The sequence below is a fragment of the Aricia agestis genome, chromosome 3 (genome assembly GCF_905147365.1).
Source record: "Aricia agestis chromosome 3, ilAriAges1.1, whole genome shotgun sequence".
Classification (NCBI taxonomy): domain Eukaryota; kingdom Metazoa; phylum Arthropoda; class Insecta; order Lepidoptera; family Lycaenidae; genus Aricia; species Aricia agestis.
This window is the reverse complement of record NC_056408.1, coordinates 4,099,712-4,117,721: the sequence shown is the minus strand read 5'-3', so window position 1 is coordinate 4,117,721 and position 18,010 is coordinate 4,099,712. Positions and strand designations below refer to the sequence as shown.

Sequence of the window (18,010 nt, the reverse complement as noted above, 5' to 3'; positions counted from 1 at the left end):
GCTGAAAGTATGCTTCAATTTTAATGAATTGGTATTACTTTGGAAGCTAATATCATGAGTATCATAAACAAAAAAAGAAAATTTAAAACGGGGAAAGAAATGTTCATATACTGAAGATTATTGCTGTATTTTTATTTCAACTTTGTAGCTTTCAAATTATGAGTTTATAAGGCTCTAAATACAGTAAATTACAGAATCTCCATAGGGCAAGGGCCTTAAAAGGCATTTTACACAGGTTGTGCAGAAATTTTCCCTAGAAAAACATGTATTTCAAACTGTTGACTAGCATCAATCAATAGTGTGCAACATTAAATCTACCAAAGAATTATTTTAATTAAAATTATTCTGCATAAATCATTAATTTATGTTTTCTAAGAGCACTAAGATAGATGAAATGTATTTTAAATCATTTGTAAAAATTGTCTTTCCATTTGTACACAAAAAATATGGTCATCATTCATGATTACACCTGCCGAAAATGTGAAGCAATACAATAATTATAGTATGATATTATTTAACAGACTGTAGACATGAAAACAAAATTTGAACAAATTATATTACCTGCCATTAAGGCTGACCTGGTTTTAACACTAATCTTCAGAGTAGGTTTACTCTCTAGGTCAACAGATTTAGAACTCAGTTTTTTTACTCTATTTTAATTCATTTTACATAATATTATCTTTTTTATTACTCTCTAGGTCAACAGATTTAGAACCCAGTTTTTTTACTCTATTTTAATTCATTTTACATAATATTATCTTTTTTAAGAGCCTTTTCTGTCCCACTGCTAGGCAAAAGCCACCCCCAAAGTGTTCCACTCCTCCAGCTTGAATGCAAACAAAGGCCATCCTGGCTTGTATGAAAATAAATAAAACTGCACAATTTTTTAATCCTTATTAATCTTGTCATTGAAACAAGATAATATAATATATTACTGCAATGTTTTTACACTAGACGGCAGCATCAGCACAGTCAGTAAACAAAGTTTTGTTCAAGTTTTGACAATGTTTCTGTCAATATTCTGATATTATGTTCATGTGGGATTTTGGTTGTATTATTATTGTTGTATGTGTTAGTAGCGCCCTCTGCTAAGACCTTTGTGTAATATGCTTTATTGTTCCTTACTGAATATTTATGATATAATTATTTTTTAATAATCAAATTTCAGGGGTCCGTTCAGTCTGGTGCGACGATGCGTACACAGACAAACTGGACAGCAGTTTGCTGTTAAAATTGTGGACGTAGCCCGCTTCACAGCAAGCCCAGGGTTGAGCACAGCAGGTAATTAAATAACCTCTTATCTTATATCTTTAAACGAGCAATTCTTGTATATATATATATATATATATATATATATATATTTATAATTGGAATCTCGGGATCGGCTGATGTTGCACACTATTTCGGGGCAATAAATTGATCGAGCTAGGAATCATTTTCAGAAAATGTCATTTTATTCGTGCTTTATTGAATACCGGTGCAAAGCTCGGTCAAATAGCTAGTTTTGATTATATTACAACAGCTATAGATCTCGTAGGTCAATAGATAAGTTATGTTAATATGATAAGCTTAAGTTACATAATATCTTTTGTATTATTGATTATTCAATTGTTAGCCCTATTTGCTATAATACTGAATTCACAATTTTAGGGTACCAAAGTCTAAATAAAAAAATAAGTACATTCAGAAATAATATTACTATCTCTTGTGTAACAATAATTCATTTGAGTTTCCTAGCTGTTATTTTAATATACCTTATACATGGGAGAGCCATGAGCGCTTGCGCTGTGTTTCGCCGAGTGAGTGAGTTTACCGGAGGCCCAATCCCCTACCCTATTCCCTACCTTACCCTCCCCTTGCCATCACTATCCTCCCCTATTACCCTATTCTCTCTTAAAAGGTCGGCAACGCACCTGCAGCTCTGCTGATGCTGCAAATGTCCATGGGCGACGGAAGTTGCTTTCCATCAGGTGACCCGTTTACTCGTTTGCTTTTGAAATGTACTTTTTATTTTTATTTCATAAAAAAAGTACATTTCCTAGTAGATTGGCTAGCCACTCAATTACCTATTTCTTTATTGCAGATCTGAAACGTGAGGCCACAATATGTCACATGCTCAAACACCCACATATCGTGGAATTGCTCGAGACATACAGCTCCGAGGGAATGCTGTACATGGTGTTCGAATAGTAAGTTACAGTATTAGGATTTGTATTGAAGTGTAATGTAGTATTTGTTTAAAGAAGCGAAAAATTATCAATATTTCTGTCTGATACAAAATATTGTGGGCTTCAAGCCAGAAGGGCGTATAAAAAGGTAGTTTTTTTTTAGAAGAAAACAGATTTAAGTGCAATATTGGGAGTTCTGGAATAGTTAAAATACAAAAGATCATTTCTGGATTTAAGGAAGTACTTTCGTAATTCATATATACATGCAAATTTTCAGTTGTAGAGATTTATCTCCTTACGCCTTTTTTATACGCCCTTCTGGCTTGAAATTTATAATATTTTACATCAAAACACGATACACAATTATCTCAGATCTGTATTGATTTTATTATTGAAATTGACAATTAATTTAATCAATCCTTGTCATTACTATGATATTATCAGGGCATCTCTTTCACTTTTTAAGGAATGAAATGTTAAAATATAGTGGTATTATTTTTCAGCATGGACGGATCTGATCTATGCTTCGAAGTTGTTCGAAGAGCCACTGCTGGATTTGTCTACAGTGAGGCAGTTGCTTGGTATGTGTTTATTGATAATGTCTACTACTCAATTTTACCAATAATTACCTAGATGCAAATTGTTCTTCTTTCTGTGGGTAACTCTAAATAAACGTTACTTGATCAATCCAGTCTTTCTCCTTTTAAACGAATATATTTTGAATTTTGATGTGTATTGAGAGGAGAATGACTGGATCGAACCAGGAGCTAAACTGTACTAATGATGCATTAATAATGTAAAAACGTAGGTACAGGTGGTTCATAAAATATTTTGCGAAAACCTATTAAAAATGATGCATAGGATTCAATCGAACCAGAAACAAAACCCTAATAAAGATTCACAGTAGGAGAATCGAGGTTTAGAAGTAATTGTCGAGAAGGTATTTAATTAAATGATGAATAAGAGAAGTTTTTTCTTTATTGTATCCACTATAGTAATCCATATTAGAAGAATAATGGCTCAGAAAATACTTTTCGTAAAGGTAATAAATGCGTTATCCAATTGCAGCCACTACATGCGTCAAATCCTCGAAGCGCTACGCTACTGCCACGAGAACGACATCGTGCACCGCGACGTGCGGCCGCACTGCGTGCTGCTCGCCGGCCGCGACAACTGCGCGCCCGTCAAGCTCGGCGGCTTCGGCGTCGCGGCGCAGCTGCCCACGCCCACCGCGAACCGCGCGCCGCCCGGTATGTACGGCCGTATACTGCCACTACACGCGCCATATCCTCGCAGCGCCGCGCTACTGCCACGAGAACGACATCGTGCACCGCGACGTGCGGCCGCACTGCGTGCTGCTCCCCGGCCGCGACAACTGCGCGCCCGTCAAGCTCGGCGGCTTCGGCGTCGCGGCGCAGCTGCCCACGCCCACCGCGAACCGCGCGCCGCCCGGTATGTACGGCCGTATGCTGCCACTACACGCGCCAGATCCTCGCAGCGCCGCGCTACTGCCACGAGAACGACATCGTGCACCGCGACGTGCGGCCGCACTGCGTGCTGCTCGCCGGCCGCGACAACTGCGCGCCCGTCAAGCTCGGCGGCTTCGGCGTCGCGGCGCAGCTGCCCACGCCCACCGCGAACCGCGCGCCGCCCGGTATGTACGGCCGTATGCTGCCACTACACGCGCCAGATCCTCGCAGCGCCGCGCTACTGCCACGAGAACGACATCGTGCACCGCGACGTGCGGCCGCACTGCGTGCTGCTCGCCGGCCGCGACAACTGCGCGCCCGTCAAGCTCGGCGGCTTCGGCGTCGCGGCGCAGCTGCCCACGCCCACCGCGAACCGCGCGCCGCCCGGTATGTACGGCCGTATGCTGCCACTACACGCGCCAGATCCTCGCAGCGCCGCGCTACTGCCACGAGAACGACATCGTGCACCGCGACGTGCGGCCGCACTGCGTGCTGCTCGCCGGCCGCGACAACTGCGCGCCCGTCAAGCTCGGCGGCTTCGGCGTCGCGGCGCAGCTGCCCACGCCCACCGCGAACCGCGCGCCGCCCGGTATGTACGGCCGTATGCTGCCACTACACGCGCCAGATCCTCGCAGCGCTGCGCTACTGCCACGAGAACGACATCGTATCGCCCGGTTTGCACATGCATTGAGTGATGCTTGCTGGCATGCGGGTAAGTATAGGATTACTATAATAGTCAGCAAAAAAAAAAAAATACAGCTACGTATTTGCACATTCCTACAAGGATGTTGCTCTTGGATATTGTCTTTTGACATGAAAAGGTAAAGCCGACACTTGTTACGTTTTCGGCGACATGCAAAATGTTTGAATGACCTTGACAGGAAACCAATTTATTGTTTACTACGTCGTTTGAACTAAATGGATGTCCCTGTGACAATGATTAAATATTATACAAGTACTTGAAAGAGTTTAATGTTGTAAATAACATCACACTTGATAAACAGATGATGTGATGAAACTTTTCTTGTTTACAGAAAAAAGGGTTCCACCCGGTAAGACCCTAATATTTTAGTAATGCTAGATACATCGCGTTTTTTAGACATGTTAGAGTCCTGTAAGGCGAAAGTTTATACCATAAACATGACACCCCTCTGTAGTTTTTAGTGTCGTACAGGAACGCTACGATTTTTCGGGACAAAACTATCCTTTTCTAGTAATTTTAAATATCCTATACTAGTACATATATAGAAACTTCTCGGGATTTCCTCAAAGTATCTTATGAGATTCGTCATGCGCACTTAACATTTCATCGAAATCAGTTCAGTGGTTATTGACTTCGATAGTTTTAATTAGGAATGAAAATAACTATTCTATCTTATATCTTTAAACAAGCAATTCTTGTATATATATAAATATATAATTGGAATCTCGGAATCGGCTCCAACGATTTTCATGAAATTTAGTATATAGGGGGTTTCGGGGGCGATAAATCGATCTAGCTAGGAATCACTTTTAAAAAATGTCATTTTATTCGTGTTTTATCGAATACCGAGCAAAGCTCGGTCAAATAGCTAGTACTTAATAAAACAAGAAATATAAAATTATAATGCAATTAAAATAATTCCATTGTTCATTTGACCTAGTAAGATTTTTTCACATTATTAAGGAATCATACCTAGAAACTTATGACGCGTCATTAGTGGCTATATTATTAGATTTTCTTGACGCATTTTAGTGGTTATGATAACATATTTTCTTTTCAACGTTAAATCTAGGTTACCATAATATTATATTATACATAAGGAGTGGCAAAATCAACAGCGAATATTTTGAGCTCAAAACTTATGGCCATGCTCAAATTAAAAAAATAATCTTAAAGTAAACTCGGGTGACTAAAGATTTTTTCGAGGATGACAAAATATATTTTTCTGCTTGTCATCATTGTCTTTACATAAGCATCATATGCCCCAAATATCCATAGTTAATTTTACCACACCTTAGAACGCCTTCACATTACGTCGCAAGCAGTGCGGCTGCAACGCTGCTGCTAATGTGAAGGCAGCCTTAAGGTGCTCCCTCACCACGAGCATTCGCGTGTAACATTATAGATTCGACTTTGAGCATTACATTACAATACTACCTCCCTGACTAACGAGCATTCGCGTGTGATGTAACATTATAGATTCGACTTTGAGCATTCCATAGCAAGTTGACTTCACTGACACATACCATTGATGTTACACGTTGTATTAAGATATAACACATTTTATCATTACAAGGTGCGCATTGTAACGCTCGGCTTTCCTCCCTCTCTGATGTAATGCTCGACTCTGTAACGTTACATTACAAGCGAATGCTCCCGGTGAGGGAGCACCTTTATACACTATGCTAGAGTTTATATCACAATAGATATTTTATTTAAGTATAGCAATCATACTGAGTTATTACTTATTTTAATTTATTTTATTTATTTTGTCGTCGTCGTACAGAGCTGGTGATGGACAATCGACCTCTTGTGGGTCCGATGGGCCAAGCTTATCTCAAATCCGATGAGTACGGTAAGACACAGAATTGTGCCCTAACTGCAGCCTTGGATCTAGATATAGATTAGTATAGATGCCTAGAATTGAAAAGCGAGTCGTAAGAAACAAATTACATTATCATCCTTACTAATTAGGGTGTTTGATATTCTATTTGCCACCGCCGCTATATAGCCTGGGGTCTAACGTGTCAAATAGACATTATCGTGACAATGACAGCTATATGGTGACATGTGACAGCAATTTGACACGATAGACCTTAAGGCTACATAGGGACACCTGGTGGCAAATATAATATGAAACACTCTCATTAAAATATTTACGCAGCGTTTATTCAAGATCTAGCTGTCTCTGTCTGTAATTTTTTTTGTTATGGGGCAAACGAGCAAACGAGTCACCTGATGGAAAGCAACTTCCGTCGCCCATGGACACTCGCAGCATCAGAAGAGCTGCAGGTGCGTTGTCGGCCTTTTAAGAGGGAATAGGGTAATAGGGGAGGGTAGGGATGGGAAGGGAAGGGAAGGGAATAGGGGAGGATAGGGAAGGGAAATGGGCCTCCGGTAAACTCACTCACTCGGCGAAACACAGCGCAAGCGCTGTTTCATGCCGGTTTTCTGTGAGGACGTGGTATTTCTCCGGTCGAGCCGGCCCATTCGTGCCGAAGCATGGCTCTCCCACGTCAGATGACGTTTTTAATCAGCTAGACAAAGATAAACAGACCTTGTAGTGACCCTTGGGTTATTTGCTGTGTAAATGTTTTAATAGTAAGGAGTAAGAGATAATTTTGATGTAGGTAGCAAAAATGAAATAGTAAAGAACTAATAGTATTTTTCACTATGTGAATAAGATAGAGAATACACTATTCAATAGTTTATTTTTACATCAATTTACACTATTGAAATGCAAAATATAAAATGTTGTAAAGAGACTAGTCAGATATGAATGCAAAATTTTATTGTAATATTTCAGTCTTAACTCTTAAGACTAGTAGAAGGGATTATAGACTTTTTGTCTATGTATGTGGCGTAGATCCGAGGCTGCCTGCATGTAACATGTGCAAAACTCATCGGCACCACTCATTATAAGTGTCTTTTAAAACAGGCACTCACTGTACATCGTTTTAAAATGCATTCACGCGCCCATACGATATGGTTCATATTCCTATTACACTGATATGACCTTTAAGGTCACAGTACACATCAACTCGGAAAGGGATCGGTACCGTATCGCCTCGAGCCGTTCAATATTGTTTATATGAAACTCCCTACTGCAACGCACACTAAGTGGAACCGTAACGTAATCGCCTCGCCTCGGAACAGGCTCCGAACCGCGATGCGACTAGGGTTGACAGATGTCCGGTATTTAAGCGTACAGTCCGGTATTTCCGAGGCCTGTCTGGTAAAAAATAAACGGTCATACCGGACAGAACAATGTACGGTATTTTGAGAAACGTCGGTGTTACTTGTACCTAGTTTTAGGTGATTTTGATTTTTTTAGAAGCTCTTACCTTTATTGCGATATGTAAGTTATAGTATATGGCGACCACAATTTTATAACCGCAATAATAATATAAAACAGACGACAGACATACAGTCATGACGAACTATAAGGGTTCCGTTTTTTGCCATTTGGCTACGGAACCCTAAAAATCTCAATTGGGGTGGTCCGGTATTTTTTCGTGACTCACCTGTCAACCCTAGATGCGACGCGTGGTCAACTAGCAGTCCCCCCGCTGACGGCTCGTCGTCCAACCGCTCACGGCTGGTCGTCCCCGTGCTTACGTCTCGCCGTACTCAAGCTTACGTTTCTTCGTCCACCCTTGCCCCTTCCCCCTTCCCCGAGCCGTAAGCGAGGCGTCGCCTAGCCGTAGCCGAGTTGACGTGCAGGCGCTACTGATACGCTTTGGTTACGTGCATACGTTAGGTTGATGCCTGGTTGACGGCGAGGCGAAACGCGATACGGTGACGATCCCTTTCCGAGTTGATATGTGTGCCTTTAACCTTCATTCTCGAGATCGCACATCATGTTATTTTGTATTTGATTCAGGCTTAAAATGTTAATGTCACACATTACTGGTAATAAAATATTGTGTAGTATCGATAAGGTTCAGTTTACACCAAGATGTGAGAGACGCATCGCAGCGTAGTTTTTATAAATCGATTCAAAATTGGAATTTATTCACTACACATGAAGGTATATATTCCATTAGAAGCTCGTTGGAACATTTTGGAAGCTCGAAATTAGATCTCTTGTAATGAAAAAGTGTATTTTCTGTTGTAAATAAAGTTTAATTTTGAATATCGTAAATGTCTTGTGACACATTTAAAATTACTGCTTTAAATATATCCCTTATCAATCTAACGTGATTATTTAAAAAAATATGTATAAAATATACATAATTTATGCTTGTAGATGAATTTATTAATAAGTGTGTGAGTAGTAGCGTGAGTTAGTTCTGTATTTAAAAATATAAATAAAAAGCTAATATATGTTGCATCTCTTTCTCGCTCGTGATAAATCTTAGTCGCTATCTCTTTCATGCCGATGCAAAAACTTGAAATCATTTTGGGATCAAATCATTATTAAGGTGACGCCTTGGCCTCTCATAGAAAACAAGCGATCTAAAAGATATCCAAAACGATTTTTTACTTTAACGCGGCGTCTCCTTAATGTTTACTTATTTAATGTTACTTATTAACAAAGAATATTGTTATTTGCTTCTTTTAAAATTATTCTGTATTTAAAAAAATTCTTAAATTGGTTTTATACTTTTTATAGTTCAGTAATTTAAAAGCTAAAAACAAAGCTAAACAGTTGTTAAATTACATTTTTAATAATTGTAGTAGGTAGTCCACTTTGCCAGTGTGTTTTAGTTGTACCTACGCTAAATTATATACCTAATCACCGCTTCGATAAAAATAAATACTTTAGCTAGTAAGCTTCTTACACAGCTTAAATATAGCGTAGAATTACAAAAAAACAAAACGCACATCATCAACCCAACATTTGTGTACCCCTGCACTGAAAAAAAGAAAAAAAATTTTTTTTGCTTACCCTATTTTTTCTTTTTCAGGCCGCATTGGGACTCCTCATTACATGGCACCTGAGGTGGTATCGAGTCAGCTATACGGCAAGCCAGTTGATGTGTGGGCTGCTGGGATACTACTGCATGTTTTGCTGGTCGGATATCTGCCTTTCACTGGCACCAGGGAGAGGCTGTTCGAAGCTATATGCCGTGGACGTTTGAGGGTAGGTGATTTTTGATCATCAACAATCTTTATAATCATAGACATCTCCCCTGTTGAGGCTAAGGTTTCAAATAGAAGAATAATGAAACTAAATTAAGGAGCACTTTAAAATTCGCACGTTGACTTATCCCTACTTGTCTGTCACTCGCGTTTGAATTTATTGTGTACCGTTCTTTAGCGTACCGTTCGGACAATATAGAAATATTATCGTATGGGAGTGGAAGACAAAAAGCTATTTGTTTCGTGTACATTATACCCATAAAGTTAATATACCTAGCGGAATAGAGAAACAAAGGCCTGAGCAAGAGAGATGTCACTATCAGTAACACTGCGTGGTAAAAAGAGATGTGTGATACATGACAGCAGCACTCTTTTTTTGACGTCCAGTCGGCACGTGCCGCACGTTGACAATTTAATCTCATAGAATTCATATTCAATCATGCTTGTGTAAGTGTATACGTACACATATTTTTCACACAGATGAAAACCAATTTTAGTTACGTTTTACAGCTCGAAATTGTTGCTCTATTCCGCTAGGTATATTAACTTCATGATTATACCACATTAGAAAATAATGATTAAATCGACCGTCTTCTTCGAAATCAAAAGTAAATCAAAACAGTATTAATTCATGAAGCCCCAAGCGGCCACATCCGGCCGCGATAATAATAGATAAGGTATTGTGTCTCGTTTTTCCGCGATCGAAAGGTCTGTGTTGAGCAAGTTTGATTTCAAGGTCACTCTACAGCGCCCTACTTTTGTCTGTTATCCTACCATAATATTTGTGTCACTAGACTTAACAGCCAGCCAACAAGATGTCAGAAACCAATCATTTTCACCTAACAATTTCAGTTCGACGCGCCGCTGTGGGACGACATAAGCGATGCTGCCAAGGACCTCGTGCAGCGCATGCTGACCGTGGACCACACGCAGCGCATCAACATACAGGAGGTGCTCAACCACCGGTGGATCAGGGTGAGTGAGATGGTGATGTATACGAGGTGTGAGTGAGAGAGAGAGAATATAGTTCAACGCGCCGTTGTGGGACGACATAAGCGACGCCGCCAAGGACCATGTACCAATAGCGACTCGTATGTTCATTCATCTATCAATAGCGTGTTTTGTGCGTGAGCAGTGCGCACACATCTCATAGCACTTAGCAGTATCTTTTGTTTTATGTCAAAACTAAAATTATTTAATTTAAATTGACTATCACTGACTAAAGCGGAGAATTCACATGCCCGTGGACACGCCCGCGGGCATATCCGAGCGGGTAACTTTACAGGAGGTTTGTGCTAAGTCTGTATGTGTGTTTCCATTGCAGACGTGCTGGCAGGCTGACTTTACAGGATAAAGTTTCCCATTCTGACATGTCCGCTTTAGTCGCGCAAATAAATTTTGGTAACGACATATCAACTAACCTGTCATTGCATATCTTATTACTAAATTTTCCGCCTCAGGACCGTGACAAGCAGAACCGCATCCACCTGGGCGGCACAGTCGACGAGCTCAAGAAGTTCAACAGCCGGCGTCGGCTGCGTGCCGCGACGCTCGCCGCCGCGTCCGTCGACGACGACGACGATGACGACCGCCGACACGTGATGATCGAGGAGGCTAATGCCGCTGGTGAGTGAAATGCTTAATTCGCGAATCATGCCTTCTGTTTCATACTTAAGACATTATTACCATTATGGCCCGCGATTAGTTTTAAGCACAATGTTGAATGCAGTAGTATTTCGACTTGTACGATGACGTGCGTCAAATCACTGCGCGACCGTGTAGGCATCGCCGCGTACCGTGCGTTTGTGGTGCACGTTTGTAAAGCTTGTTGCTTACTCAATCATGTCAAGTGTTTATTGTTATATTTCTGTTTCAGCCGTGAACCTAATCGTGGAGTCTTTGGATGACGTGGCGGTGCTGCACGACGGGCCGACGTTCATGGACCCGGACCTGTTCCACAGCGTGCTGGACGACCTGCAGCTGAGGGCGCTGCTCGAGGTGTGTAGTTGTGTGTCGCGTCAGCTGTGACGTCATCGCGGATGACGTGACGGTGCTGCACGACGGGCCGACGTTCATGGAACCAGTCGCATAGAGCTTGGCGTACGTGACGTATAAAACTGTGCGTCCGTGACGTATAACCTTTAGAACGCTCCAAAAAATGTAATCTAAAGCCAGCACGTTATTGTATGTATTGGACTGGTTTATTTCCACAATCATAGCGCCAACTGAAATGCTTTAAATATCCAACAATACAACTCACAGTTGTCTATTACTCAACAAAACACTTTCATATTATGTTTAAACAACGCTGCAACGCACTCTTAACAATGCACCTGCAGCTCTTCTATGTTATATGTTACGAGCCTCCACGGGCGACGGATGTTGCTTTCTATCAGGTGACCCGTTTGCTCGTTTGCCCCCTTATGTTATAATAAAACTTTCAGGGCTTCAGCATGAAAAATTAGCATGGTATTAAAACCGATTTTATGCCAATAGTGTGTTCTAAATAATACTCTCATCCAGGTGTACGACCGTATCGCGAGCTCCGTGGTAGTGACCAGCGGACGGGCCCCCGCGGCCGAGGGGCGGGCGCGGTGCCGCGGCGCGCTGGAGGTGGTCGCTCGGCCGCGTGCTGCCCCCGCCACCGCCGCCGCCGCCGCCGTACACGACCTGCGACGGCTGCTGACTGCGCCGCATGTCAAGGTCAGATTACTTTACTTTCTAGATTATGCGCAGCTCTGGATTTATGTATAGGCAGTATAGGCCATGTTCTATGGGCGGCAGCGTCCTTTGCCGTCCTAGGGGTGGCGGCAACGTCCCAGGATGGTGGCAGATTTCGTACATAGGGGCGACTATTCAGCACTGATGGGCCGGGAAGTAAGTAGTGAAATGGGCAGCTCGATAATGTAAATAGTCACTCGCGCTGCCTCTCGTTATGCCGCTGCCGCTGCCCGGCGCGGTAAGTCAGGCCGGTATAAATAGTAAGTACTCAAGATGCATCACGGTCTCAAGACACGGTTCAAGCTCTGTGATTGGTTGGCTGTCAAAATTTGGACCAATCGTAGAGCCGGACCGCGTGAAGGGCTGAGTGTAACCACTCACTCGCGTCGTTACTGCCGCAGAAATAGAGCAAATTTTGTGGCAGTGCGAAGAGCAGTAGCAGTGGCTGAATGTAAACGGCCCATTATTAGTTACCATCGATGACTAATAGAGCGCGGCGATAATGTTTGTGTTTGTATGAAAACGAATGTCGCGCCGAGGCAGTGGTTACGTAAATTTAAAAAAAATCAAAACCGCCTAGGCTATCGTTTCTAAAACTCGTTTGCTGCGGCCGCGGTGGCATGGGTGCGATAAATACACGATCGTGATATTGTTGTTATTTAACGGATTTATCAGTGTTAAATTATGCAACGTGTCCGATAAATATTATGGTTTATATGTCATCTCTCTACATCTTAGCAATAAAAATTTCCCGAAGCGTCTATACGTATATACTCTATAATCTACAATCTACACATAAGCAATAAATCACGTGATCAAAATATCCGCTGTAGATTTTACGATTTACTCAGTGAGTACGTATTTTTACACTTTTTCGTAACAAAGCGCTATCTATAAGCTAACCGTAATATGTGTCAACACAAAACTAGATGGCGTAAGAAGTTAAGTCTGGTGACTTGTTCTTTCTATAAGTATCTTTTTATAAGAAAACCAGATGCCGCTACATTTATTGCCGCTGTTTCTCGAATGTACCGTCGAAGAAATTGATTCATAGGCAGTTGACGGACCTACGTCAATTGGTCGAATTATGCCAATTCAATTAGCCGTGATCAGTCGGATGGATTTGACATAACGCGACCAAATTACGTAGGTACAAGTCCGCCAAATCAACTTCTCTGATAGTACTTACTTGCTTATGTTATGTATTCTACCTTTGCGTTGCAGTGCGTTGTCGCAGCGCCTCAATTTTCCATATTGTACGATAATATGTCACTGTATGGGATGCGTTGCGTCGTTAGGCGCCGAAAAAAATAACAAGGCAAAAAATATATCTCAATTTCTAAGGAGGTACAATATCTTTTTTTTTTTTGGGAAATATACGTCATGACGTATACAGAATATTAAAAGCTTTGTTGAAATTATATAAATATAATTAACGTTATTATTAATGAGTGTTTGTCGCGGGTACGTCATATATTATATAACGTGTCGTGAAACGTCAACCCTCTTTAGCGTTCCCTGTATCGAAAACGGTTACACTGTACAAAATGTATGTAATACGTTTTTATTACAATTTGTTTTTGAAATTAGAATAAACGTTGTGTTGTTCTGAAATAAGAAGTTTTATTATTATCCTCTATTATACTACAACATAATACTATAATTCTATAACATAACATAATTTGACCATACCTGAAATAAGAAAAACGACAATTAAAGTTTATTCTAAACTATTTTTTACTATTAATCTTAAAATATGAAAACTCTTGAAAAATATGAAAACTTGCTCGGTAATGCTTGTCAGTTGTCACAGATAAAACTCCTTCGGCTTCTCCTCTTGATGTTTGTCAAATTGTGGCACAATTAATTTTTGCCACTATGAATGGGCGCCAATTTTAAATAAGGAAATATTATTTCCTTTATATGTATATTCAAAATATTTGAATACGCAGAGCTTGAATCCAGCTATACAGGTTGTAACAAGATTAAGTGATGATACTTGGGTGTGTATGGGTCCCTTGTATAGAGTTCACTGTGAAAGTAGCGGCGCTGAAAGAGCAAATTTTTTGTGATCTGTATGGGCAAGCGCCCCAGCGTCATGAGTTTGCCCATACACACACCCAAAAGTTAGTTTTGATACATCCTGTATATTGTATGTCATGTAGTACCAACTGAGAAATTAATTCCTAGACGGACCTTTTCAGGGTTCCGTACCCAAAGGGTAAAACGGGACCCTATTACTAGGACTTCGTTGTCTGTCCGTCTGTCTGCCCGTCTGTCTGTCTGTCTGTCTATCTCCAGGTTGTCTGTCTAACTCAAAAACGGTAATAGCTGGAGAGTTGTTCACAGATTATGTATATCTGTTGCCGCTATAACAACAAATACTAAAAATAAAATAATCCCATTTAACAAACGTGATTTTTTTTGGCCTTTTTTGTTCTATGTCAATAATGGCAATAGGTAGGTCCTTGAATTTAAAAACTTGAAGGTCCAAAAAAGTTGAAACAAACACTGTGCCGATGCCGGAGTGGGGATGTGTTAGGTTTTTTCGTTACGGAATTTCTTGATTCGGTCGCCGCGCTCTAAGCCTGCGACAAAAGCTAAAGGCTAAAAAATATATTTGTCAACTTGTTAACTAAATTGTTGTCAACTACCCACTTTTATCAGAACATAATTAAACTCAAACTAAACAGCTAGCGTTAAATGAGATATGTTCAACTGAGTCTCAGTGACGACCTTATTAGATTCCCCCCCTGTGTTTTCAACTCATATAACTTTATGTCTACTTGAATTAGTCAAGTGTCGCGGAGGTAGGGCGTCTAGATGCGATCTAGATACGGTTTTAGTGCATATATACCTTGCTTTAGAGTTTTACCCTCATACAATAACAAAAAAAATTACCCAACGGATTTTATAGCTTTTTCGAAACGAATAGTTAGTTACTCAAGATCCAATTTTCCAGTTTCGGGGGCATTTTTAGAAAATGTCATTTTATTCGTGTTCTATCGAATACCGAGCAAAGCTCGGTCAAACAGCTAGTTATTATTATGAAAGTATGGATTTATTACTCAAAAGTAACCGTAGTATTATTTAAATAAGGAACTTCGTTCCAACCACAGACATAGATCAAGGTCTATGGTTCCAACAATAAAATTAAAAATAATAATTTAATTATTTTGGCAGAAACCCTAGGACAGCGTTCCAGATTATTATGTTCCCTATACACATATTGTAACATTATCTACACGCTTCTGTAAACCAGTCGTTTAGAGCGTAGCTGTAGCTCTCGACTCAGAGGTCGTGGGTTCGATTCATATTATTACCAAGTTTGGTTAGAACAATGCAGGCTGATCATCTGATTGTCTGACAAGATGATCCATGCGTCGGATGGGCATGTAAAAAGTCGGGCCTGCGCTTGATCTTTCGCCAATCGTGTCGGTCGTTCGTTCCACTAAGTTATGAGAGTAAGGGAAGAGTGAATGCTCTTGTGTACTGCGCACATACTTGGGCGCTATAAAATTACTTCTGCGTGACTGGCCTGGTCTCAACGAAACCGGCCACCAAAATCAAAATTGTTTTATATCTGAATAAATTTAAAATAAATACTTTCAGAATGTCCTACATGATGCCTACCACCGTCACCGAAACCGGCGCGGAAGTTATTATTGTCTACAGGTAGAGTCTTCGTCGTGTTACTGTCAAAAGTTATGGAGCTTGGCTTATCCGTTTTACTAGGTCTGCGTGAAGTATATAGGTTGAACTTAATTAAATGTACGCGATATATACCGGGTTTAATTTTAAAACCTAGATCAAAATAAACGCTGTATAGCTAAGAGGTACACGTATTATTATTATTTAAGTTAATTGTTAATTAATACTTCGATCACAGTTTCCAGGAAATGCTATTGTATTCTATTGCTGTCGCGATCACCGGTGCTCTTATGGGGGCTTGAAGAATTATGTAAACTTTTCTGTGTTAAGTAATTGGGTTTGTACACCTACACGATGCTTGCAATCTCTTTTAGACAATCCGATATACAAAAGGTTGACTGGAAGATATTGCTTCTTAGCAATAAGTTCGCCTTTTGTGCATCATCAGAATATGTAAAATGATTTTATTTTGTATTTTTTTTGGTGTGCACTGTGCAATAAATTGTTATTGTATTGTACACGTATTAGTTATTACCCAGTAAGGTTTTAAGATATATATAGATCTATTCTTAACAAAAATATAGGTATTTTCGTAGACTTAGCATTATTGGTACGTTAATACGGTTTGTATTATGTTGTAAAGGTTGGAGAAAATTAAGCCTAATGAGCATCACGGCCTCGTAGAAAACCAGTGCGTAAAGTGCGAGTATTTTGTAGTGCCTATGTGCGCAGTAAACAGCGGCACAATCTCTCCTTTTACTTTCGTCGGGACACTGACATGATTGGTGAGAGATCAGACGCAGGAATTTTTAGACACCCATCCGATGCATTGATCGTCTTTATTGTCAATCATAACTCCTGTTAATCATAACAGCTGCAACCAATCACGAAAACCCTTTGCCATGATCTCAGCGAGCCCGAGGTATTATGAGAGAAGTTGATTCATAGACAGATGGGGGGACCTACGTATTTTGGTCGCGTTGTGTCCAGACGACAGATCACCAAATAACATTGAATCACCAAACGACGTAGGTCCGCCAACTGCCTAGGAATCAACTTCCCCGTTGGTACATTCTAAGGGATGTCTTGGGACCCGCTTATATGTGTAATTAGAGGATAGTATCAGCCTGCATTATCGTTACCAAACTTGGGAACCTTCCGAGCCAAGAGTGAAAATCTAAGCCATTGGACCACGGACTACAGTCCTTGAGAAGTCAAAATATAAGCCACAGGACCACGGAGGTTCTGTACCAGCAACAACACTGTCGACTTAATTTTCCCGAAGCGTGAGTAATTGGAGGGTTGGGCGACGCTGACGTTGATGTTTTAAAGCGATGGGGATTTTTTGCGGACCCGCGCGTAATCTCCCACGTGGAGACTCATTAATCAAACTAATGACTATAAGTCGGGGGTGCATTGCGTGGATGGAGATTGGTACCTTTCGTAGGAGTAAAATACTTCGCAGCCTGAAATGGGTGGTTCACACGGAATGTTAAAGGCGCAAGACCTGAAGGGTCACCTGATGGAAAGCAACTTCCGTCGCCCATGGACACTCGCAGCATCAGAAAAGCTGCAGGTGCGTTGCCGGCCTTTTAAGAGGTAATAGGGGAGGGTAGGGATGGGAAGGGAAGGGAATAGGGGAGGGTAGGGAATAGGGGAGGGTAGGGAAGGGAATAGGGTAGGGGATTGGGCCTCCGGTAAACTCACTCACTCGGCGAAACACAGCGCAAGCGCAATTTCACGCCGGTTTTCTGTGAGAATGTGGTATGTCTCCGGTCGAGCCGGCCCATTCGTGCCGAAGCATGGCTCTCCCACGTATAGTTTCGCACAGCCTTAGTAGTTAAAACTATAATTTTAACGAGATTATAAACTAAATGGGTATAGAGCTAGAATATTACTATAAGAGCAATCTCCTAGACTTATTGATGACGATTTGATGTGAATGCAACCGCTTTTATCCAGCTAATACTGTTAAGAGAGTCCTGAAACCATTTCCAATTATTACAGCGTTTGTGTCTCTCCTCATTAGTCGTATTATATCGCTTGCTATTAAAATACGTAATAGGCACCTTACGTGCCTCCACCGTCCATTTTCCCGCATTTACGGACTATAATTCCGTTGATCTTTTCATGTGTGAATGGAAGCGTTTTAAGCTTTTTTTTGCCGTGGGTGTTGAATGGAGTTTGGTGTAACACACAAAATACTTTTTGTG

At 40.9% G+C, this 18,010-nt stretch overlaps 1 protein-coding gene across 2 annotated transcripts in view; it reads left to right on the top strand.

Annotated features, from left to right (window-relative positions):
• The window catches only part of LOC121740422 (peripheral plasma membrane protein CASK), a 318,557-nt gene that overhangs the window by 1,142 nt on the left and 299,405 nt on the right, over positions 1 to 18,010 (top strand). The window contains exons 2-10 of one of the 2 annotated variants that reach the window (XM_042133111.1): positions 1,169 to 1,281; positions 2,084 to 2,189; positions 2,672 to 2,749; positions 3,237 to 3,418; positions 9,251 to 9,426; positions 10,278 to 10,400; positions 10,886 to 11,051; positions 11,302 to 11,423; positions 11,949 to 12,128. In XM_042133111.1, the coding sequence (XP_041989045.1) occupies positions 1,169 to 1,281; positions 2,084 to 2,189; positions 2,672 to 2,749; positions 3,237 to 3,418; positions 9,251 to 9,426; positions 10,278 to 10,400; positions 10,886 to 11,051; positions 11,302 to 11,423; positions 11,949 to 12,128 (1,246 nt within the window). Of the gene's footprint in view, positions 1 to 1,168; positions 1,282 to 2,083; positions 2,190 to 2,671; positions 2,750 to 3,236; positions 3,419 to 4,040; positions 4,227 to 9,250; positions 9,427 to 10,277; positions 10,401 to 10,885; positions 11,052 to 11,301; positions 11,424 to 11,948; positions 12,129 to 18,010 lie in introns of those variants that run through there. The other variant, XM_042133112.1, reaches the window with a different exon arrangement.